At 36.3% G+C, this 24899-nt stretch overlaps 1 protein-coding gene across 1 annotated transcript in view; it reads left to right on the plus strand.

Annotated features, from left to right (window-relative positions):
• Positions 1 to 24899, plus strand: part of GABRA3 (gamma-aminobutyric acid type A receptor subunit alpha3) — a 153135-nt gene that overhangs the window by 85800 nt on the left and 42436 nt on the right. The window contains exon 5 of the mRNA XM_022561118.2: positions 9800 to 9882. Within this exon, the coding sequence (XP_022416826.2) occupies positions 9800 to 9882 (83 nt within the window). The remainder of the gene's footprint in view (positions 1 to 9799; positions 9883 to 24899) is intronic.

Genomic DNA, 24899 nt, shown 5'->3' on the forward strand with positions numbered 1-24899 from the left:
TAAAGCAAACTGTTTTTCCCTACTACATCCCACTACTTCCTCTAAGAAGGGAATGTAGGGGATATCAGTTTTTTTAAGCATAATGAGTTTGAGGTGGACATGACAAGCTGCAGCTGGAAATGCAGGTCTGTCACCCAGAACTTTGACACAATGGGATTTTATAAAATTAAATACATTGCACAAAGTGTCCTCTATATATTAGGCCACACACTAATAGTGTCCTATGTTTAGGTACAAATTAAACAAAATAAGCACTCATTTCTCCATGTTTGCATCATCAAGAAGAAAATGGTATTTTTTGACCAATTAAGCGAGACCTATTATCATATTCAGACCTGCATGCCTTCCTTTATCCTTTGTCTGATTGGGTCAGTTTTGCCCCTGTACTTGGGATGTTCCAAAGACAAATTATTTGAAAGATAAATTGTGCATGATGCCTGAACTTTCCCCACCAACACACACGGAAATGTTAATAATAAAGCTCCTCTCCTCTTGCTTTAGATGCAAATAGCTTGCATTTGAGTCTTCATTACAGAGACTTCCTCTGAAATGGCCAGGAACCAGGGAAGGCATTTGGGTCACATTGTTAGTTGTATAGGACTTAATGTAATCAAATCAAACAAGCATTGATAGCTTTGTTTCACACAGTCCTTTTTTGTAATGGCTTTTGCTCTAGGGGATTCCACCTGTAGTTCCTTATTCATTAAGCTAGAAACTGACTCACAGAACCACACTTAGTGTGTTTCACTCTGATGAACGGAAGAGCATAGAAGAGATAGAGTGGCTCACTTTGGACCCTGAGAAAGCTTACAATGAGGTGAGAAGCAAGTAATATTACAAGTCTCAGTTAATCACAAATTATGCTGTGGACTCTGTGTGGTGATATCAACCCCTACCCTCCAAGAATTCACATCTTAGCAGGAAAGATAGGACACATAATTTACTGTAGTATAAGGCATAATGGAAGTTTCACAAAAAGCCAACAATGAGGTGCTATAAGCTAAAAATTATAGGTTTCATTACAGCTTGGAGACATGGGCCCAGATGTGGGAAAGCACCACATGGGAACTAGCATTTAAGGGAGGGAAGGAAAAATGTATTCCCAAGAGGTCTTCTCACATTTGTTTCATTTTTGCCAAATGCAAGAGGAAATCAGGGCCTTGAAATAACAAGAATTGCCTTTATTCTCAAAGGCAAGAAGCTGAACCTCAGACAGATTGAGTCTGTTAAAAAGAACTGATTCACTTTGTTATAAAGCAGAAACTAACACACCATTGTAAAGCAATTATACCCCAATAAAGATGTTAAAAAAAAGAAAGATCATTCTAACACAAGGGGGATCTACAGATCATCAGAAGGGTCCCTCTGGTTCCAAAGAACCCAACTATTTTAGATGCTACTGTTTTCGAATGCAAGTTAGTGTGTCCAATGCCCAGTGAGGCCAAACAAATGGAAACATTGGGGTTTGGAGCAGAGAAAGCTTTATTGCAGGGCCGTGCAAGGAGAAGAGGTAGATCATGCTCAAAAACCCCAAATTCCCCAATGGAGAAACAGGGGATTTGTACCTGGGAGGGCCCCACAGGGTCCTGCTCAGTTTCACTACCCCTAGACAGAGTATGTATGTTATAGTGAAATGAACTTTAGGAATTAGGAGCTCTAAGTGTGAGTCCTAACTCTGGCCCAGATCAGCAGTGTAACCATGGACAAGGCATTTCTGTTTTCTGGACCTCAGTTTCTTCTTCTGGGAAATGGGGCTGAAAATACCTGCTCTGTCTATCTTGTAGAAATATTTATTAAATCAAGAAGCATTTACTGACTATATGCTATGTGCCAATCACCGTACTATGCATCAGATTAGAATAATATGTAGAGACCCTTCTCTCAAGTTTCTCACACTTACTTGCAGAAGACAGACACATAAACAGACTGGATATACTGTGTTTCTGTCAAGTAGAGCATTTATAGGGACATGAAAGTCATCTAACTTTTTGTTTTTTGATGTGGCACCCCAGGCAGGAGTGGCTCCATCTTGAGCCTAGGAAGTTATTTCAACAGTGTTAAGCACTAAGCTACTTGTACAAAGTGCTCTGGGATTTCTGTGAGCTGGAGAACTCACTATGCCTATAGGGCACATACAAAGTTATCACAGAAGAGGTAATTTTTGAGCATGGACTTGAAAGGAATTTGTTCCACATATAAAGAGGAAAGGGCATTCCTGGCAGGACAAAAAAGAACCCAGCAATTTGTAGAAAGGCACAAAAGCATGAGAGCTTTGTTTGGCAAAATCACAAGTATTGGCAGATGGCTGGAGAGTGGGGGAAAAGTGTGAATATCAGAAAATGAGGATGGAGCAACACATCTGAGGTAATTGTTAAAACCTAGATGTGCTCCATATAAGGGCTAAATGCAGTAGTGAAACTCTGGTATTCCAATTAGGAAGCCCAAGGGCTTCCAGTGTACTGAAGCCTTTTGCCTATAGCTTGAGGATTTAATGGGAAACTTGCAGAAAACTGGGATTCTTTTTTTTTTAGGTTTTATTGGAGTATACTTGATTTACAATGTTTTGTTAGTTTCAGGTGTACAGCAAAGTGAATCAGTTATACATATACATGTATCCACTCTTTTTTTTTTATGATTATTTTCCCATATAGTCCATTACAGAGTACTGAGTAGAGTTCCCCGAGCTATACAGCAGGTTCTTAGTAGTTATCTATTTTATATATAGTAGTGTGTATATTTCAATCCCAATCTCTCCATTTATCCCCCTGCCTTATCCCTTGGTGACCATAAGTTTGTTCTCTACATTCGTGATTCTACTTCTGTTTAAATAAGTTCATTTGTACCCTTTTTTTTTTTTAGATTCCACATATAAGCAGTATCATATGATATTTGTCTCTCTCATTATGACTTCACTCAGTATGACAATCTCTAGGTCCATCCATGTTGCTGTGAAGGGAACCCTCCTACACTGTTGGTGGGAATGTAAATTGGTGCAGCCACTGTGGAGAACTGTCTGGAGGTTCCTTAAAATCTAAAAATAGAACTACCATACGACCCAGCAATCCCACCCCTGGGCATATACCCAGAAGAAACCATAATTCAAAAAGACACATGCACCCCAATGTTCATTGCAGCACTATTTACAATAGCTAGGACATGGAAGTAACCTAAATGTCCATCCACAGAGGAATGGATAAAGAAAATGTGGTACATATATACAATGGAATATTACTCAGCCATAAAAAGGAACGAAGTTGTGCCATTAGCAGAGACGTGGATGGACCTAGAGACTGTTGTACAGAGTGAAGTAAGTCAGAAAGAGAAAAACAAATATTGTATAATATTGCTATATATGGAATCTAGAAAAATCACGCAGATGAACTTATTTGCAAATCAGAAATAGAGACACAGACGTAGAGAGCAAACGTACGGACACCACAGTGGGGAGGTGGGGTGGGATGAATTGGGAGATTGGGATTGACATATATACACTACCATATGTAAAATAGATAACTAATGAGAACCTAGTGTATAGCACAGGGAACTACTCAATGCTCTGTGGTGACCTAAAAGGGAAGGAAATCCAAAAGAAGAGTGGATATATGTATACGTATAGTGGATTCACTTTACTGTACAGCAGAAACTAACACAACATAGTAAAGCAACTATGCCCCAATAAAAATTAATAAAAAAAGAAGACGTGGTACATATATACAATGGAATACTCAGCCATTAAAAAGAACAAAGCAATGCCATTTGCAGAAAACTGGGATTCTTATGACTAATATACTGCTTGGTTTGGGTGTTTAGTGGTGATATATTTCAAGTGACTCATCCTCTACTAATAATGGCTATTAATGATTTTACTATCTTTTCTATTTCAACATTAATGTCAGATCCTGCCCTTTACTCCATGATAATAGAAATAGCCTGCCTGACACCTCAACCACTCCTGAAGAGTATTTTTGTTTACTTGAGGTATAATTGATGTACAGTATTATATAGGTTTCAGGTGTACAAGTGATTCACAATTTTTAAAGGTTATACTCCACTTAAAGTTATTATAAAATATTGGCTATGTTTGCTGTGTTCTGCAATATATTCTTGTAGCTTATTTATTTTAACATAGTGCATTGTACCTCTTAATCTGCAACCCCTATCTTTTCCCTTCCCCTTTCCCTTCTCTCTCCGCACTGGTAACCACTAGTTTCCTCTTTGAACTCATCTTCTATTAATCTTCCCCCTTGGTCTCTCCACTACAGCCACAGTGGCATAGTTGCTATTTTTGGAACACATTGGTCACATTTCTACCTCAGGGCCTTTGCATTTTCTGCTCCCTCTACTTTGAATGTTCTTTTTCCAGGTGTCCATAAGGCTCACTCTCATTACCTTCAGGTTCGTTGCTTAAATGTCACCTACTCTGTGAGGTATTCCCTGAACAAGCTATTGAAAATTGCAATGCCTCGTCAATAGTTTCTACTCACATCTTATTTTTTTTTTCCTGAGACATATTGCCTTTTAACACATTATATAGTTTACTTATTTTACTTGTTTCTTTTTTGTCTTCCCTCTACTCAAATGTAAGCTTCAAGATGGTAACAACCTTGGTATGTTTGCTGATGTACTTATATTGCTTAGAATAATACCTGGCATATAGTACACGATCAAAAATTATTTGTTGGGCTTCCCTGGTGGCGCAGTGGTTGAGAGTCTGCCTGCCGATGCAGGGGACACGGGTTCGTGCCCCGGTCCGGGAAGATCCCACATGCCGCGAAGCAGCTAGGCCCGTGAGCCATGGCCGCTGAGCCTGCGCGTCCGGAGCCTGTGCTCCGCAACGGGAGAGGCCACAACAGTGAGAGGCCCGCGTTCTGCAAAAAAAAAAAAAAAAAAAAAAAATTATTTGTTGACTGAAACAATTAGAAAACTTTTAGTCAGCTCTATCCCAGACTTGTTGGGTTATTTGAGAAATGTTCTTCCCTTCTGCTTTATCATATGTCAAATATATGATGGGATAAAACTGGATGCTTTCTATAAGGGTCTTTCAGATCTGAAATTCTAGGAAAGAGGCTAGATGACCACTAAGTATAGGTTGAGATATTATGCTATTAAGGAATCATATTAAGATGCTATTTGCCTGTTGGTGCTTTGCGATGACCTAGAGGGGTGGGATAGGGAGGGTGGGAGGGAGGCTCAAGAGGGAGGGGATATGGGGACATGTGTATGCGTACGGCTGATCACTTTATTGTGCAACAGAAACTGACATGGTATTGTGAAGCAATTATACTCCAATAAAGTTCTATTAAAAAAATCAAAAAAAGAAAAGAAAGAAAGATGCTATTTGCCTGGAACCCTCGGAATACCTGAACCCTATATTGCCCGATCTATACCTCGCGTCTGCAAGGTCTTCACAGAAATACATGCTTTTAGGAAAGAAAAATCATTCGTTAGTTAATTGATTCAATAGATATGTATTGAACACCTACAATGTGCTAGGTACTGTGCTATGCTCCTGGCACACATCAAAGAGGATCCAAGACAAAAATCCATAGCTCTACAGTAAGGAGAAAAAAATGATGATAAATAGAAAAAATTAATTACATGGCATGTTATAAGTTAGGTACTATGGGAAAAGAAAGCGCATGGTAAAGTTTACTAACCATAGTATGGATAGTAAACTGAATGGAGGTTGGGGTAGGCCTCACTTACAAGATAATAAGAAAAAAAAACAAGATAGTTAAGCAAAGACTTGAAAGAGGCATGAAAGCATACCAAGACTTGAAAGAGGCATGAAAGCATACCATGAAAGCATACCAAGGCTATGATGTAAGAGAGACTGGCATGTTGAAAGAGCAGCAAGGAAGCCAGAGTGGCTGGAAAAGAGTGAGCAAGGGAGGGCATAGTAGAAGATAAGCCAGAGAGGAACAGAAGATAAGATCATGTAAGACCCTGTAAGCCATAGCAAGGACTTTGGCTTTTACTCTGTATAAGATGAGGAAATACTAGACGGCTATCCTGTAGAGAATATATAGGGTTGGCCAAAAAGTTTGTTCAGGTTTTTTGTAAGATGTTATGGAAAAACACGAGCGAACTTTTTGGCCAACCCAATACTATAAGGAGAAAGGGTAAAAGTAGAGATACAAGTTAGGGTGCTATGGAAGTAATAAAACTTTAACTTATTACTGTGGTGGAATAAAAACCAGCTGTTGAGAAGCAAAGAGTGGGATGACAAGGGAGCCAGGGTGCTACAAAACATAGTGAACAGTGAAATGAGGGCAGTACCTGAGGAGGGTGTGGGTATGTGTGTGCATGCATGAAGGGCTAAAAAGTACCTCCTTCCCATCTGTATTCCCATCTGTGTCTTTCATCCCCAAAGAAGGGAATTTCCTATATTACCTTTTACTGCTGGTCTTTGCATAGGAATCAAAACAGGTTAAAACCTGGCTGGGACTGAGGTCCTATTATCTGATTATCACATTTTGAGGGGTCTTGGACCTTCTTTGAAAAGCTAACTGAAGACTACTTGCTGTACAGTAGATCTCTAAGACTCCTTCATCTTGTATAACTGAAATTTATTACCCTTTCACTAATACCTCCACTTTCACTCCAGTTCCTGGCAACCACCATTCTATTCTCTGCTTTATGAGTTTGACTATTTTAGATTCCACATATAAGTGAAATCCTACAGTATTTGTCTTTGTCTGGCTTATTTCACTTAGCATAATGTCCTCCAAGTTCATCAGTGTTGCTGCAAATGGTAAGATTTCCTTCTTTTTTAAGGCTGGATAATATTATATTGTATGTATATACATGTTCTTATCCATTCATCTGTTGATGGACACTTAGTTTGCTTACATGTCTTTGCTATTGTGAATAATTTTGCAATAAACATGGGAGAGCAGACATCTCTTTGAGATCCTGATTTCAATTCCTTTGGATATATATACCCAGAAGTAGGATTGCTGGATCCTATGGTAGTTCTATTTTTAATTTTTGAGGCGCCTCCATGCTATTTTCCATAGGAGCTGCACCAATTTATATTCTCATCAAGAGTGCACTAGGGTTCCCTTTTCTCCATATCCTCGCCAACACTTGTTATCTCTTATCTTTCTTGATAATAGCCATTCTAACAGATGTGAGGTGATACCTCATTATGGTTTTGATCTGCATTTCCCTGATGAGTAGTGATGTTAAGCACCTTTTCATACCTGTGGCCATTTGTATATCTTCTTTGGAGTAATGTCTATTCCGGCCAATTAAAAATACTGTGTTGAATACTTAAAACTTACTAAGTGGGCAGATTTTATGTTAAGTGTTTTTGTCACAAAAATCATAATAATTTAATAACAATAAAATAAAAGAGGGTGGAAGGAAAGTTTTGAAGGGGATGGATCTGTTTATGGCATAGATTGTGGTGATGGGTCTATTAGCCTGAGTGTAGTCAGGATGCTTTCTGCTGCAGAAAAAGCTTGAAGGGTCTTGAAAGTTGTAACAAGGAGGAGGGAAGGCAAGAAGAGAAGACAGTATGATGCAGTTGTTCAGAGAGCATTAGGATGCATTTAAGAACCAAGGAAAAGAGCATAGCATAATTTGGCTTGTGAAGTACCCCACACCAACCAACATCTGTCTTCTCATCACTGCTCTATGCTTAGGTGGGATGGGCAAGAAGTGGATGGGAAGGAAGATAGGAAAGTTATTATGAATCAGTTCTGCTCCTAAGCAGAAATCAATACCTTTTGCACCTTGCTTTGATTATCTATTTGTTGTGGTTTTATTTGCCATGTCCCTAGGACAGCTGGGTAGACATAAAGTAATTTCCCCTTGGCATTACTCATAAGACGCAGTATCTTGGAAATACTAATATAAGTGGAGAGAAGGAACACAATTTTCTTTATTAAACCCTCATGAAATCTTTTAATTCTCAAACAGGAGCAAGCTTCTCAGTGAAAGACATTTCTCTTATATCAGATTCTTTGAGTCATGAAACCCCCTATTTATGCCTTAAGAACAAAGGGTAGATTGGTAGGGTATTGCAGGCTGACTTGGGAATAGAGCTTTTGTCCAAGACACATGGGAATTTTTATAAATACCTAAGGGATTAGTTAGAGCTGCAAGGACACTTGCCATCTACTTCTCACCTGTTACTATTTAGATAAGGAAATGGAAAATAAGATATGGGTAAATATTTGCTGAAGGGCACACACTTGGCTTCTGCCTTCCAGCCTAGGGTTCTTGCTAATAAACACTTGAGCATGTTTGCTTTAGTCAGCCTGCTTTGAGCAATATCTACTACTGCTACTCTGATCACTTATGAGGTGTCACACATTTATCATGCTTAAGAATTAGCCAGGGGCTTCCCTGGTGGCGCAGTGGTTGAGAGTCCACCTGCCAATGCAGGGGACACGGGTTCGTGCCCCTGTCCGGGAAGATCCCACATGTAGCGGAGCGGCTGGGCCCGTGAGCCATGGCCGCTGAGCCTGCGCGTCCGGAGCCTGTGCTCTGCAACGGGAGAGGCCACAACAGTGAGAGGCCCACGTACCGCAAAAAAAAAAAAAAAAAAAAAAAAAAAGGAATTAGCCAGGATTGGAGATTCTTGCCAGTTGGCCATCCAAGAGGATAGCAGAGATTGAATCCAATATAACCAGGAGGTATACAGGTTAGCTAGAAATAGCTCATCAGAGTTAGGTGTCAAATAATTCTGAATTTTTGCTGTGTGAGTCCCATTTACACATAGCAGGCTACTTTCTAGGCCAAAGAAAGTTGAGGCTCAAAAATATCTGCAGGAAAACAGAGGGGAAACTTTGGAATCGATTACTTAGACAGACTGATGCAGAAGAATGAGTATGTGGGCATGGCAAGTCGTACCCTATCCAGATTTCCACTGAGGGATCCATGAACAGTCTCTCCAATATGTTGTCCCTATTAAGAGAACATGAGCTCTTCAGACTTGACCTCTGAGGTTTTTGATGTCCTCCATAAACTTTGTAATTTTTTTCTGGCCAGCTACTGTGTGTGTGTGTGTACATGTACTAGTGTGTGTATGTATTCTCGAAGAACCATCTTCTTAAACAAAGCTATAGCAGTTGCTGTAAGCAGCAGAGCCATCTTTTGTGCTTGTTTATTATCAGGTTAAAGATATTCTTTCTAGGGACTGCCCTGATGGTGCAGTGGTTAAGACTCCACGCTCCCGATGCAGGGGGCCCGGGTTCAATCCCTGGTCAGGGAACTAGATCCCACATGCAAACTGCAACTAAGAGTTCACATGCCACAACTAAGGAGCCCACGAACTGCAACTAAGGATCCTTCCTACTGCAACTAAGATCCGGTGCAATCAAATAAATAAATATAAAAAGAAAGATATTCTTTCTATACATCTCTCCTCTCCAGTGCAATCTCTAAATTATTTAACTCACATGATAGCCTGATGAGGAGAATTATTTCGGAAATAATTAAACTGCTATCAGGAGTGAATGAGTCAGTGCCTGGTGTTTCCAGACTTCTCTGGTGGTGAAGTAGCTAAGGGAGCTCTGTTAGGATAGACAAATGATATTTGTTTTCCTAAAGGTGGTAAGGTGGGATTTATATCTGATCTAAAAATCTAATATTGAATGCTACTTTGAGAGGCTATCTAGTTCATTTAATCCATCCCTTGTGTTCATAAAGTCTTGGATCTCAGTGAACCTAAACAAATAAAATCCCATTATTCTTAGCAGCACTCCATTGCTGGTGAACGAGAACTCAGTTCCATGTTTAATATCATTCATTTTAGCTTAATTTCATGTTCTGTTGTTCTTCCTTTTAGGTTAACAATTCATGCCGAGTGTCCCATGCATTTGGAAGATTTTCCTATGGATGTGCATGCCTGCCCACTGAAGTTTGGCAGCTGTATGTATTTTCTCACTTTCTGTTTGCCTGATCTTTTTCCAAAAGAAACAGAATATTTCCTATTCTGTCCCTTAGTAGTTTCAAAAGCTGAGACCTTTAATTCAGGCTGGTATGTGAGTGAGGAAGGGGAGTGGGGTGGAGTAGTACTAACTGATCTGGAGGAGATTTAACCTTTAACAGTTTTCCTTCTAGACAGGAAACCTTATTTCACCATTTTAGACTAATTTGCCTTTCATTATATTGAAACATTAACATCTGTTTCCTAAATTATCCAGAAGACAAACTAAGATAGAACTAATATAAAGTACAGTAGTAGCTTCCTAAAGGCAAGATCCCTCAAACAGAATGTGTTTGTATTTTTGAAATGCTTATTCTACCTGCATCCTCATATACTGTAGTTCTATCTAATTCCCTACAGTAAATGGTAGACAGGAAGAGACTCTAGAAATTTCCTCATTTTTAGAGAGTACTGCCTTTGCCAGTAGCTGTAAATCTGGCAGAGAAATGAATAGATACATAGCCTATTTTCAAATGAATTAGAAAAATCAAAATTGAATAGAATTAGAGTGAGTTTCTGACTAAGAATTTCAGAGTAAGTTTCATTTGGGAGTCATCAGAGCAATATATCAAGGTCTGTGTTGATCATCTCTAAATTAGATTTATCTCTGTATTTTGAAGTAGAAAGTGCGTTTGAAAAGACCCAAGTAATTGTGTGTGACATATTTTTTTCAATCACTCTCAGATATTTACAGATTGTCTCCCATGGGCCAGGCTCTGTTCTAGGAGCTTGGAATGTATCCATGAATAAAACAAAGACGTGCCCGTATGGAGCTTACACTGTAGAGGACAGAGTGATGGCAAAAGAGAAAACAAACACTAGATGAAAAAGTAAAGTATGTTGTAAAATGAGAAGCACCATGAGAAGACATAAAAGTACTACAGAATAAGGTGGGGTCAGCCATGTCTAGGTGGAAGATGAGCATTGCCATTGAAATTTAAAATAGAGTAATCAGCATAGGCCTCTTTGAAAAAGTGATATTTGGGAAGAAATTTTGATGAGGTAAAAGGTTTAACAAGGCAGATATTTGAGTAAATAATACTCTAGTTAGAGGGAACAGCCAGGGAGTCAGATAAGTATATCAGATATGAGATCAAAGAGGGGATCAGGTCATCTAAGTCTTGAAGAACATTAAAAGGCTTTGAATTTTATTCTGAGGGAAAATGGGGAGTGATTGGAATATTTTGAAGAAAATAATTATGTTATCTGATTTATGGTTTTTAAAGAATCATTATGGATACTCTGTTAAAAATATAAGTATGAGAAAGGTAGAAGCAGGGAGTCCAGTTAAGAGGTTATTGCAGTATTTCAGATGAGAGATGATAATGGCTCAGGTAAGAGTGCTAGTGGCATAAGTGGTAAAAAGTAATTTGATTCTGGATATATTGTGAAGGACAATCTCAGAGGATCCTCCAATGAATTAGTTGTGGAATATTAGAAAAAGAGAGAACTCAAGGGTGACTTGTACATTTCTGTCCTAATGGATTTACTATCAAGTTAGATGAGTATTACTTCCACTCTGGGTAGGATAGAGTTGTTTGTGGATAAACAATGCTCCCCTCATGAACAATTAGGAGACCCAGAACTGTTGAGCAATAAGGATTGAAGAGACTAAAATTCTGGAGAAAGGGTAGAACCTCTCACAGATTAATCTGTGACCTGTAGCTTCTTCATTCTTGGTGGTACTTGCCGATTCTGGCCATGGATTGCAACTTGGAATTCAAGTTTGGCCCTGGGCATAGGGCTGCTGCTGGATGATATATTAAAAAAAAAGTAATAATTCTGATGGTCACACAACACTAAAGTGATAAAAGTAGAGATCTAAGGGATCTCAGCCTCTTGACTGATACCCCTCTCAATACAATTGCTGAATTTTGAATTTGTACAAAGTATAATAAATAATATGAAAACCTTTGGAAAGTAGAGCTGGCTTTCCTACAGTATCCCAATGCTATAAAAAAGATGACATGCTAGGCTATCCATTTAAAATCCTGGAGAAGCTATGTCCTAAATATAAGGGAATATCAGAGACAGACTAAGTTTAACCAAAACCATGACACAGCTCAGTGCCTTATGGGATTAAGGTGATAATTATCCCACACTATCTGCCTAAAAAAGGAAAGAATGAAGTCTCTCTCGTGGAAGTCAACATCATCTGAAAACTCTATATTTTTATTACACAATGTCTGGAATTCAATAAAAAATCATTAGGCATACCAATAGGCAGAATAATGTGATCTAAAACCAAGATCCAAAACCAAAACCAGAATATGAAAACAGACATACAAGTGATTCAGATATCAGATTGTAGATAAGGACTTTTAAAAACTATGGTTAATATGTTCAAGAAAAAAGGGAAAAGATGAATAAAATAGATAAAAGATAGGGAATTTCAACAGAAAATTGGGATCTATAAAGGAGAATAAATTAGAAATTAGTTATGGAAAAGTACAATATCAAAAATTCAGAATTCAAAGGGTGGATTTAATAAGTAGAAGACAGGATTAGAGATCTTAGAAATAGTTAAATAGAAAATGGCAAAACTGAAGTACAGAGAGACAAAAACACAGAAAAGAGTAAATGAATGTGTGGGACACAGTAAAATATATTGTCATGTGTAATTTTGTAGAAGAAAAACAGGAAGAGAAATGAGCAAAAGCAATCATTAAGTGGCTAAAGGTCAGTCATTCTTAAAACTGATGAAAGTTATCAATCCAAAGATTCAAGAAATTGGTAAACACCAAGCAGGATAAATACAAAGAAAACAACACTGATTCTAAAGCTTAAATAGAAATATAAGAGTGCCAAAAATAGCTAAGACAATCTTGAAAAAGACAAAGCTGGAGAGTTTACAATCAGAGTTTACAATCAAATCAAATCCAATACCAGATAAGAAGACTTATTTTAAAGTGTTAAAGCTTTGGTATACTTTAAAGCAATATGTATTATTGTTGCAAAGATAGAAAAATAGACTAATGGGGCATAGCAGAAAGTACACACACACACACACACACACACACAGAGGTGGGGGGGCTTTATCTCTCTCATACACAAAAATAAATTCCAGATGGGTTACAAATCTAAATGTGAAAAGGTGAAAGGTAAAACAATAAAGCTTTTAGAAGAAAACATAAGAGAATATCTTTATGATATTAGAAGAGATATAAATTACTTAAACAGGACATAGAATAGCACTAACCACAAAGGTAAAAGAGGATGACTTGGAATATGTTAAAAATTAAGAGATTCTCTTTATCAAAAGATAATGGTGAAAAAGCAAGCCATAGAATGGGAAAAAATATTTGCATTGCATGTACATGACAAATTATTCAAATCCATAATTATTGATATCCCCTACAAGTCTATAAGTAGTAGTCAGAAACCTCAATAGAAAAAAAAAGGCCAAAGTGTTGAACAGTCACCTTATAAAACAGGGTTTTCCAATCACCCACATAAAGTGATCAATTACATTAGTCAGCAGGGAAATGCAAATTGCAGTCCAGAGAATATTACTCCACATCCACTAGGATAACTAAAATGAATTGCTGATAGGAATGTAAATTTGTACAAAGGTTTTGGGAAGTTGTTTGGTGGTATCTACTAGTGCTGGACATACATGTATCATATAGCCTAGCATCTCTAGTCCTGAGTAATTTCCAAACATAAATCAGTACTTATGTCTACCAAAGGCATATAATGAATGTTCATAGCAGAGCTAATTTTAGTAGACTTGATACTACCCTAATGCCCATCAAAATGGATTAAAAATCTGTGACAAAGAAATTAATACAACATTGTAAATCAACTATACTTCAATAAAAATATCTGTGACATATTCATAAAATGGAATACTATATAAGAATGACAAGTATATTATACTCAACAACTCAATCTGGATGAGGTCACAGGCTTAATGCTGCGTGAAAGCCAGACACATCTATGTATATAGTGCATGATTCCATTTATGTCATATATAAAAATAGGCAAAACTAATCTGTGGTGTTAGAAGTCTTTAATATTTCATCCGTCATTGCTGTTGGTAGTATTTCCAAATTTCTATCATATTAAACTATGGAAATCAGGAATAAGAGTTGGAATTCCCAAGAATTTCATAAATTAAATGTTATTCATAAAACACTTCAGACTTTCATGCTCTTTGCTCATTATTATGGATATACAACTTTTTAAAATAAGAAATAACAAGTTTAGAAGTATTAGCAAATGCCAGTAACATTACTATAGAAGATACTCAAACACTGGAAAACACCAGCAAACCTTATTGGGTAGTATTTGAATTAAAACATTTGGATCTCTTAGCAAGGTAACAGAACTATACAAAATCAAATGTCAAAATTGCCAGTTTAAGGGTTTATTTTGCTTCTCAAACTTGTTATATCTTGAAAAGACACTCACAGGGTTTGTATATTGTATACTATGCATATAGACTTAATATCTAATTTGCAAGAATGACTTGCTATTAGCAGCATACAGGGCTACAAAGATACACTTATAATAAGCAGAATCAACTGATCCGATCAACATGTACTCCTGTGTTGATATTTAGAATTTCAATACTTTTGACTCAGTGTGCCAGCATTTCCTGTTCTTGCTTTTCACTTGACATTAGTAGATTTCTTTAAGCCAGTCATGCTTCTGTGTCTATTGTTAAGCTTTAATTCTTATAGTAGAATTATAATACTTTTTCCATTTTGCTGATTTCTCAACTATTTTTCTCAGTATTTGAAATTCAGAAAAAGTATATAAATTTCCCAACAAATGCCAGGAAGAAATTTACACATAGAAACAATAGTCAGGATAATGGTTACACCTGATGGGGCTCATGCTTGATAAGGGACACAACTAGTGCTTCTGGGTGCTGATTATATGGAATGTAAGTCTGGTGTTCAGAAAAGATATCTGGACTGGAGATTTAATTCAGGTTTCATACATATAGATGATATTTAAAGCCATAAGGCTGGAGAAGTCATCTACAACATTTAGAGGCTAAAGAGAAGAGAATAACTCAGTAAATGTGAAGGATAGGATAGCTGAAGCATGAGGAAACTTCAGGGAACATATTGTCCAGGAAACCAAATAAAGTACATTAAGAAGGAGAGAGTGGTTTAAATTCTTAAGTGGGCAGTTAAAGTTAACCTTAAAATCTCTAATAAGGAAGCAATTCTGGAGTGGTGAAGTGAGAACTTCTGAAAATCCGCTCTTCCATAAAAGCAACAAGAACATTTTCAAAAATTGGCAAAATAAACTTTCTCTCCAAACTCTAACCAAAGGCTCACAACAATTTGAGGAGTGTTAGTCAAGAAAAATGGCTGATTCTCAGTAAGGCCAGAGAACTCTGTTCCCATCCTCTTTACCCCCACTCTGTAGAAGCCTGGAAGATTTTATAATGACAAAATGGTCAATCCATCAGGAAGATATAACAATTATAAAGATAGATGCACCTAATCATAGAACCCCGAAATACATGGAGCAAAACTGACAAGAATTGAAAGGAGAAATAGACAATTCAACAATAAAAACTGAATATTTTAATATTCCACTTCCAATAGAACAACTAGACAGAACATCAACATAGAAATAGAAGACTTGAACACACTACAAACCAACTAGATCTAGTAAACATTTATATTGCGCTCTACCAAACAATATCAGAACACATTATTCTCAAGTGCACATGGAACATTTTCTGTTTTAGACTATATGTTAGGCCATAAAACACGATGCAATCAGTTTAAAAGTATTAGAACCATACAAAGTGTGTTATCTAACCTCAATTGAATGAAATTAGACATCGATAACAGAAGGGAATTTGGGAAATTCACAAATATGTTGAAATTAAATAACACACTCCTAAATAAACAATGGCTCAAAGAAGAAATCACAAGGGAAATTAGAAAATATTTTGAAATTGGTGAAAATTATGCACAATGTAAAAACAGCCTAAAGCAATGTTCAGAGAGAAATTTATAACTGTAAAGCCTGTATTAAAAAGAAGGAACTGACCTTCCACCTTAAGAAACTAGAAAGAGAAGAGCAAACTAAACCCAAAAGAAGCAGAAGGAAGAAAATAATAAATATTAGAGTGAAATTAAATAAAATAGAAAAACATTAAAGAAAATCAAATAATCTAAAAGTTGGTTCTTTGAAAAGATCAGTAAAACTGATGAACCTTTAGCTAGACTGACCAAGGGCTGTGGGGAACACAAAACACACACACACACACACACACACACACAAAACAAGAGAATAATCATATTACTAAAATCATGAAAGAGGGGACATCACTACTGACCTTACAGAAATAAATAGGATTATATAAATACAGAATTTATATATTTAAATTTATTTAAATATATAAATATTATATATTTAATAAATATATATATTATAATTATATATTATATATATTATAATATATAATAAATTATATATATTATAATTTATTTATTTAAATACAGAAATAAATAGGATTATACAGGAAAACTATGAGCTGCAAATTATAGGTCAAAAAATTATATAGCTTAGATGAAATGGAAAAATTACTAGTAACACACAAACTACTGAAACTGACTGAGGAAAAAAAATAGAAATTTTTATTGGACCTATAACAGGAGACTTAATTAGTAATTTTATAACTTCCCACAAGGAAAAACCCAGGTCCAGATGGTTTCACCATTGATTTTACCAGACAGTTAAAGAAGAATGAACACTAAGTCTTCACAAAGTCCTGTAAAATACAGAAGAGGAGGTGACAGGTCAGTATCACTATGCTACCAAAACCAAAGATCACAAGAAAAGAAAAGCAAAGACAAATATTCTTTATGAATATAAACACAAAGATCTACAACAAAATACTAGTAAACCAAATTAAAATAACTTATAAATGGATTATCCACTATCTTTAAGTGGGATATATCCCAGGAATATACAGTTGGTTTAACATCCAAAAATCAATCAATGTAATACACCATATCAATAGAATAAAGGACAAAAACCACTTGATCATTTCGATAAATGCATAAACACATATAATTCGTGCCAGAAATCCAAATTTGTCCTGATTTGCCAGTAACTAGTGCCTATAACTTACCCTGTAACTTTGGATAATTTAAAATCCTGACTAAGTATTTGAATTAGTTATAAACGTATACAGTGTTTGTTTCCATTTGGTTTTATATGTATGCCAACCTTAGGCTGTAGTTGTTATGTTCATCAGAACTCTTGTACTTTTACTGAATATGCCCAAACCAAACTGATTATTTTTTTTTCTCTAAAACCTTCTTTTGTGTTCCCTGCCTTGGCTTAGATCCTGTATTTGGGTTGTTGTTTATCTCTTCAACCTCATCTCGTATCTCTTTCCCCTTTACATCAGCCTTCTGCCAGTTCCTAGAACACTGCAACACTGCAAGATGTTTCCCACTTAGAAGACTTTGCACTTTCTGTTTTTTTGTGGTTGTTTGTTTGTTTGTGGCCTGAAATATTCTCCAGCAAGCTCTGGTTTTTGCTTATTTTCCATTTTCCTGTTTAAAAGCCACCCCCTCAAAGGGGTTTTCTGTGATCACTGTATCTAATGAAACCCCTCCCCACTTCATAAACTCTGTTTTATTTTTTATAGCACTTATCACTGTATGATATTATCTTTATTTATTTACTTATATATTTTCTGTCTTTTTCCACTAGACTATAAGCTTAATGAAAGGATGGGACCTCAAATGTCTTATGATCTCTGTACATTAACTGTCTAATATAATGTCTTAGTATTTGTTGAATGAGTGACTGACTTAATCAATCAAGCAAGCTAGCAATCATTCTCTGACAGTATGAGTTCAAAGGGAATGCCTTCTCATTGGTGTTATCATGGCAGGATTGATATTTACTTCCCATATTCCTGGGGCTGGCACATACCAAGGCTCGAGTAACAGAAGGAGGCATTTGGCAAAGCAACTAAAGGCAAAGAGATGCTAGTGCCATCATAGCCAATACAATATACGTTGAGGGGGCCATTCTGGGAATGCTGTAGTTCTGATTGTCTGATAGATAGCCTTTCTGCAGTATCCATTTCCCAAGCCACTCTACCCCTGCTCCTCCATGAAAAAAAATGAAACTGAGGAGAAGGGGTAGGACTCTATGTGAGGGAATTTGAGGGCTTACAGGAGCCCAAAGTTCAGGGAGGAAGGAGAGAAGAAAGAGAAGGCCTAAAGGGGAAGAGTTCTGTTCCCCAGTGGGTGAATGAATTCCATCATTAGCCAAGTACTTGCAAAAGTTACAAACTCTGTGTCATCTAGAATCCTTCCATAGACTTCCTCCTTTTCTTTCTTAACCATCATGAAAAGCCACCAGTTATATTCTGCCACTGAGATCTCCTCCCTATTCCACTTAATTCATCCCACTGTCTAATACTCTATATTGTGTCCTAAATGTCATTCACACCAAACATTGTGATGGCCTTTTAACTTCTGTCTTGGCTTTAGCTTCACTCTTTCTAACCAGGCATCCATTCTGCAGGTTGAGCAATCTTTCCAAATTATACATCTGGCCATATCATCTCCCTATTTCAGGCATGTCCACAAGAACTTATAGCCTATGGACTAAAACCCTTATTTCATTTTTAAAAATTTAAGTATAGTTAATTTAAAATATTATATTAGTTTCAGGTGTACAACATAGTGATTCAATATTTTAATACATTATACTTCATTTAAAGTTATTATAAATTATTGGCTATATTCCCTGTGCTGTACAGTATATCCCTGTATTTTACTTATTTTATACATAATATAGTTTGTGTCTCTTAATCCCCTACCCCAATCTTGCCCTCCCGCAAATCCCCTTCCCACTGGTAAGAACTAGTTTGTTCTCTATATCTGGGAGTCTGTTTCTGTTTTCTTATGTTCATTAGTTTGTTGTAATATTTAGATTCTGTATATAAGTGATAACATACAGTATGTGTCTTTCCTTGTCTGACTTATTTCACTGAGCGTAATACCCTTCAAGTCCATCCATGTTGCTGTTGCAAATATCAAAACTTCATTCTTTTTTATGGTTGAGTAACATCCCATTTTACCCCTCCACACACACGCACACAAACACACACAATATATTGTCTTTATCCATTCATCTGTTGATGGACACTTAGCTTTCTTCCATATCTTGGCTATTGCAAATAATGCTGCTTTGAACCTTGGGGTGCAGATAATCTTTGCAAATTAATATTTTCATTTTATGCATATATACACCCAGGAGTAGAATTTCTAGATCATATGGTAGTTCTATTTTTAGTTTTTTGAGGAACCTCCATACTGTTTTCCATAGTGGCTGCACCAACTTACATTCCCACTAACATTGTACTAGTGTACTAGGTTTCCCTTTTCTCCATATCCTTGCCAAGTTTGTTCTTTGTGGTCTTTTTGATGACAGCCATTATAATACATGTGAGGTGATATCTCATTGTGGTTTTGATTTGCATTTCCATGATGGTTAGGAATATTGAGCATCTTTTCATGTGACTGTTGACCATCTGTATGTCTTTGGGAAAATGTCTGTTCAGGTCTTCTCCCTCTTTTTTAATCAAGTTTTTTGGGTTGTTTTTGATATTGAGTTATATGAACTGTTTATATATTTTGGATATTAACCCCTTATTGGATGTATCATTTGCAAATATTTTCTCCCATTCAGTAGGTTGTCTTTTTGTTTTGCTGATGGTTTCCTTTGCTGCACAAAAGCTTTTAAGTTTAGTTAGGTCCCATTTGTTTACTTATCCTTTTGTTTCCTTTGCTTAAAGGGACAATCCAAAAATATACTAACACTTATGTCAGAGAGTGCTCTGCCTATGTTTTCTTCTAGGAATTTTATGGTTTCCGGTCTTACATTTAGGTCTTTAATCCATTTTGAGTTTATTTTTGTATATGGTATGAGGGAGTGTTTGAATTTCATTCTTTGACATGTAGGTAGCTGTTTTCCCAGCAACATTTATTGAAGAGGCTGTCTTTTCTCCATTGTATATTCTTGCCTCCTTTGTCATAGTTTAATTGGCCATAAGTATGTGGGTTTATTTCTGGGCTTTCTATCCTGTTCTATTGATCTATATTTCTGTTTTTGTGCCAGTACCATACTGTTTTGATTACTGTAGCTTTGTAATACAGTCTGAAGTCAGGGATCATGACTTCCAGCTTTGTTCTTTTTCCTCAAGATTGCTTTGGCTCTTTGGGGTCTTTTGCACTCCCATACCAATATTAGGATTATTTTTGCTAGTTCTGTGAAAAATGTCATGGATATTTTGATAGGGATTGTATTAAATCTGTGGATTGCTTTGAGTAGTATGGACATTTTAACAATATTAAACAATTTAACTATTTTAATTCTTCCAATCTGTAAACATGGGATATCTTTCCATTTGTTTGTATCATCTTCCATTTCCTTCATCAATGACTTACAGTTTTCAGAATATAGGTCCTTCACTTCCTTGGTTAAATTTATCCCTTCTTATTTTATTCTTTCTAATACAATTGTAAATGGGATCGTTTTCTTGTTTCCTTTTTCTGATAGTTTATTATTAGTGTATAGAACAGCAACAGATTTCTGTACATTAATCTTGAATCCTACAACTTTACTGAATTAATTTATTAATTCTAATAGTTTTTTGGTGGAGACTTTAGCATTTTCTATGTATAGTGTCTTGTCATCTGCAAAGAGTGACTGTTTTACCTCTTTCCTTCTAATATGGATGCCTTTTTTTTTCTTGTTTTATTGCTGTGGCTAGGACTTCCATTACTATGTTAAACAGAAATGGCAAGAGTGGGCATTCTTGTCTTGTTCCTGATTTTAGAGGAAAAGCTTTCAGCTTTTTACCATTGAAAACACAATGTTAGCTGTGGGTTTGTCATAGTTGGCCTTTATTATTTTGAGATATGTTCCCTCTATGCCCACTTTCTGGAGAGTTTTTATTATAAATGGATGTTGAATTTTGTAAAATGCTTTTTCTGCATCTATTGAGATGATCATGTGGTTTTTGTCTTTCCTTTTGTTGATGTGGTATACCATGCTGATTGATTTGTGGATATTGAACCACTATTGGATCCTAGAATAATTTCCACTTGATCATGGTATATAATTCTTTTTATATATTGTTGGATTTGGTTTGCTAGTATTTTCTTGAGGATTTGTGCATCTATATTCATCAGAGATATTGGCCTGTAATTTTCTTTTCTTGTATTGTCTTTGGTTGAGTATCATGGTAATAATGGCCTCATAGAATGAATTTGGGGATGTTCCCTCCTCTTCAATGTTCTGGAATAGTTTGAGAAGGATAGGTATTAATTCTTCTTTGTATATTTAGTAGAATTCCTCTGTGAAGCTGTCTAGTCCTGGACTTTTGTTTTTTGGGAGTTTTTTGATTACTAATTCAATTTCACTACTAGTGATCAGTCTGTTCAGATCGTCTAGTTCTTTCTGACTCCATTGTGGAAGAGTGTATGTTTCTAGGAATTTATCCATTTCTTCTAGGTTGTCCAATTTGTTGGCATATATTCATAGTATTCTCTTATGATTTTTTGTATCTCTGTAATATTCATTGTAATTTCTCCTCTTTCATTTCTTATTTTGTTTATTTGCATCCTCTCTCTTGTTTCTCTTAATAAGCATAGCTTAAAGTCTTGTCAATTTTATTTATCTTTTCAAAAACCCAGCTCTTGGTTTCATTGATCTTTTCTATTGCTGTGGGTGGTTTTTCTTTTTGATCTCTACTTCATTTTTTTCCCCCCGATCTTTATAATTTCCTTCCTTCTGCTGACTCTGGACTTTCTTTGTTCTTCTTTTTCTAATTCCTTTAGATGGTAGGTTAGGTTGTTTATTTGAGATTTTTCTTGTTTCCTGACATAAGCTTGTATTGCCATAAACTTCCCTCTCAGAACTGCATTTGCTGCATCCCATAGCTTTTTGAATGTTGTGCTTTCATTTCATTTGTTTCAAGGTATTTTCTGATTTCCTCTCTGATTTTTTCGTTAGCCCATTGGTTTTTTAGTAGCATGATGTTTAGCGTCTACATGTTTGTGTTTTCTCCATTTTTCTTCCTATGATTGATTTCTAGTTTCATATTTTGTGGTCAGAAAAGATGCTTGATATAATATCGATCTTCTTAAATTTATTGAGACTTGCTTTGTGGCCAGAATGTGATCTATCCTGGAGAACTTCCATGTGCACAGAAAAGAATGTATATTCGGATGTTTTTGGACAGAATGTCCTTTAAATATCTATTAAGTCCAATGGGTCTAATGTGTCATTTAAGGCCATAAAACCCTTATTTCTTGGTGTGGGCAATTAAGCTATTTTATAATATAACCTCAGCTTCCTTTTAGCCTGTAAGTCCAGGGATACCATTAACTCCCTTAACACTCCATGCTCTCATATGGATTTTTGCCTTTGCTGTGTTGCTAGGAAAGTCCTTCTATCACCTACTAAATGTGACCTCATCTTCTGAGTATCACCCAGTCTATGAATCCTTCTCTAACACTACACTCTAAGCAGAATCAATAGAGCCTCCTTCTGGTTTCACTTAACACTCGTTTTTGTTTCATTAGTGTGCATACATCTAATGTTTAGGCTTGTGCTATAACTATTGTGCAATGTCTGTCTCCATCAATAGATTGTGGGCATACTGGTGGTGCCTACTGTGCCTTATTAACCTTTTTTACAAATATGGGGTCAGGCTGTGAGCAGACAATCAAGTAGTTTTCAATTTGTTTTTTGAATATATTTCTCCCTCTTCCTTCTCTTCCTTTAGTAGTTTTTGCCTTTCCTGATTTGACCTCCAACAAATGAGAAGAAAATCCTTTTTCCTCCTTTTGATTATTATCAAAGAAATGAAACCATTGCTTTTTGCATAAAACAAGTTGCCACTCTGGGCCCAGTGAAGTTTCTAAGGAACTGGTAGCTGCACAATTTATTGTCACATCTGTATTAGAACATGCTAGGATTCTTAGGGCTAATATTCAGGATTGTATGCTCAAGGTACTCAGTTTAAGTTAAGAGGTTCAGCAAGAAATTCCTTTTCTTTCCTGGGGGTGGATAATATCTTCCATCACCTACCCCTTCACAGAAGGACCTGTTCTAATTTCCATTGTCAAACTCTTGGGTATATTGGGCAGAACACTGCTTTGTCCTTTAACCATAGGGAGTTACAACCACTTGAATGGCAAAGATAAGAAGACATATACAGAAACAAGAAGAACTACAATCCTGCAGCCTGTGGAACAAAAACTATATTCACAGAAAGATAGAGAAAATGAAAAGGCAGAGGGCTACGTAACAGATGAAGGAACAAGATAAAAACCCAGAAAAACAACTAAATGAAGTGGAGATAGGCAACCTTCCAGAAAAAGAATTCAGAATAATGATAGTGAAGATGATCCAGGACCTCAAAAAATGAATGGAGGAAAAGATCGAGAAGATGCAAGAAATGTTTAACAAAGACCTAGAAGAATCAAAGAACAAACAAACAGAGATGAACAATACAATAACTGAAATGAAAACTACACTAGAATGAATCAATAGCAGAATAACTGAGGCAGAAGAACAGATAAGTGACCTGGAAGACAGAATGGTGGAATTCACTGCTGCGGAACAGAATAAAGAAAAAAGAATGAAAACAAATGAAGACAGCCTAAGAGACCTCTGGGACAACATTAAACATAACAATATTCACATTATAGGGGTAACAGAAGGAGAAGAGAGAGAGAAAGGACCTGAGAAAAAATTTGAAGAGATTATAGTTGAAAATTTCCCTAACATGGGAAAGGAAATAGCCACCCAAGTCCAGGAAATGCAGCGAGTCCCATACAAGATAAACCCAAGGAGAAACACACTGAGACACATAGTAATCAAACTGGCAAAAATAAAAATTATTGAAAGCAGCCAGGGAAAAACGACAAATAACATACAAGGGAATTCCCATAAGGTTAACAGCTGATTTCTCAGCAGAAACTCTATAAGCCAGAAGGGAGTGGCATGATATACTTAAAGTGATGAAAGGGAAGAACCTACAACCAAGATTACTCTAGCCAGCAAGGATCTCATTCAGATTCAATGGAGAAATCAAAAGCTTTACAGACAAGCAAAAGCTAAGAGAATTCAGCACCAACAAACCAGCTCTACCACAAATGCTAAAGGAATGTCTCTAAGTGGGAAACATAAGGGAAGAAAAGGACCTACAAAAACAAACCCCCTAAAATTAAGAAAATGGTCATAGGAATATACATATTGATAATTACCTTAAACGTGAATGGATTAAATGCTCCAATGAAAAGACACAGGCTTGCTGAATGGAAACAAAACCAAGACCCATAAATATGCTGTCTACAAGAGAGCCACTTCAGACCTAGGGACAAGATATTCTATGCAAATGGAAATCAAAAGAAAGCTGTAGTAGCAATACTCATATCAGATAAAATAGACTTTAAAATAAAATATGTTGCAAGAGACAAGGAAGGGCACTACATAATGATCAAGAGATCAATCCAAGAAGAAGATATAACAATTATAAATATATATGCCCCCAACATAGGAGCACCTCAATATATAAGGCAACTGCTAACAGCTGTAAAAGAGGAAATCAACAGTAACACAATAATAGTGGGGGAATTTAACACCTGACTTATGCCAATGGACAGATCAACCAAAATGAAAATAAATAAGGAAACAGAAGCTTTAAATGACACGATAGACCAGATAGATTTAATTGATATTTATAGGACATTCCATCCCAAAACAGCAGATGACACTTTCTTCTCAAGTGCGCATGGAACATTCTCCAGGATAGATCACATCTTGCGTCATAAATCAAGCCTCAGTAAATTGAAGAAAATTGAAAACATATCAAGCATCTTTTCTGACCACAACACTATGAGATTAGAAATGAAGTACAGGGAAAAAAACGTAAAAAACACAA

Source organism: Delphinapterus leucas, chromosome X (assembly GCF_059928025.1).
Source record: "Delphinapterus leucas isolate spDelLeu-1000000601 "Yukka" chromosome X, BTC_Dleu_Yukka2, whole genome shotgun sequence".
NCBI lineage: Eukaryota > Metazoa > Chordata > Mammalia > Artiodactyla > Monodontidae > Delphinapterus > Delphinapterus leucas.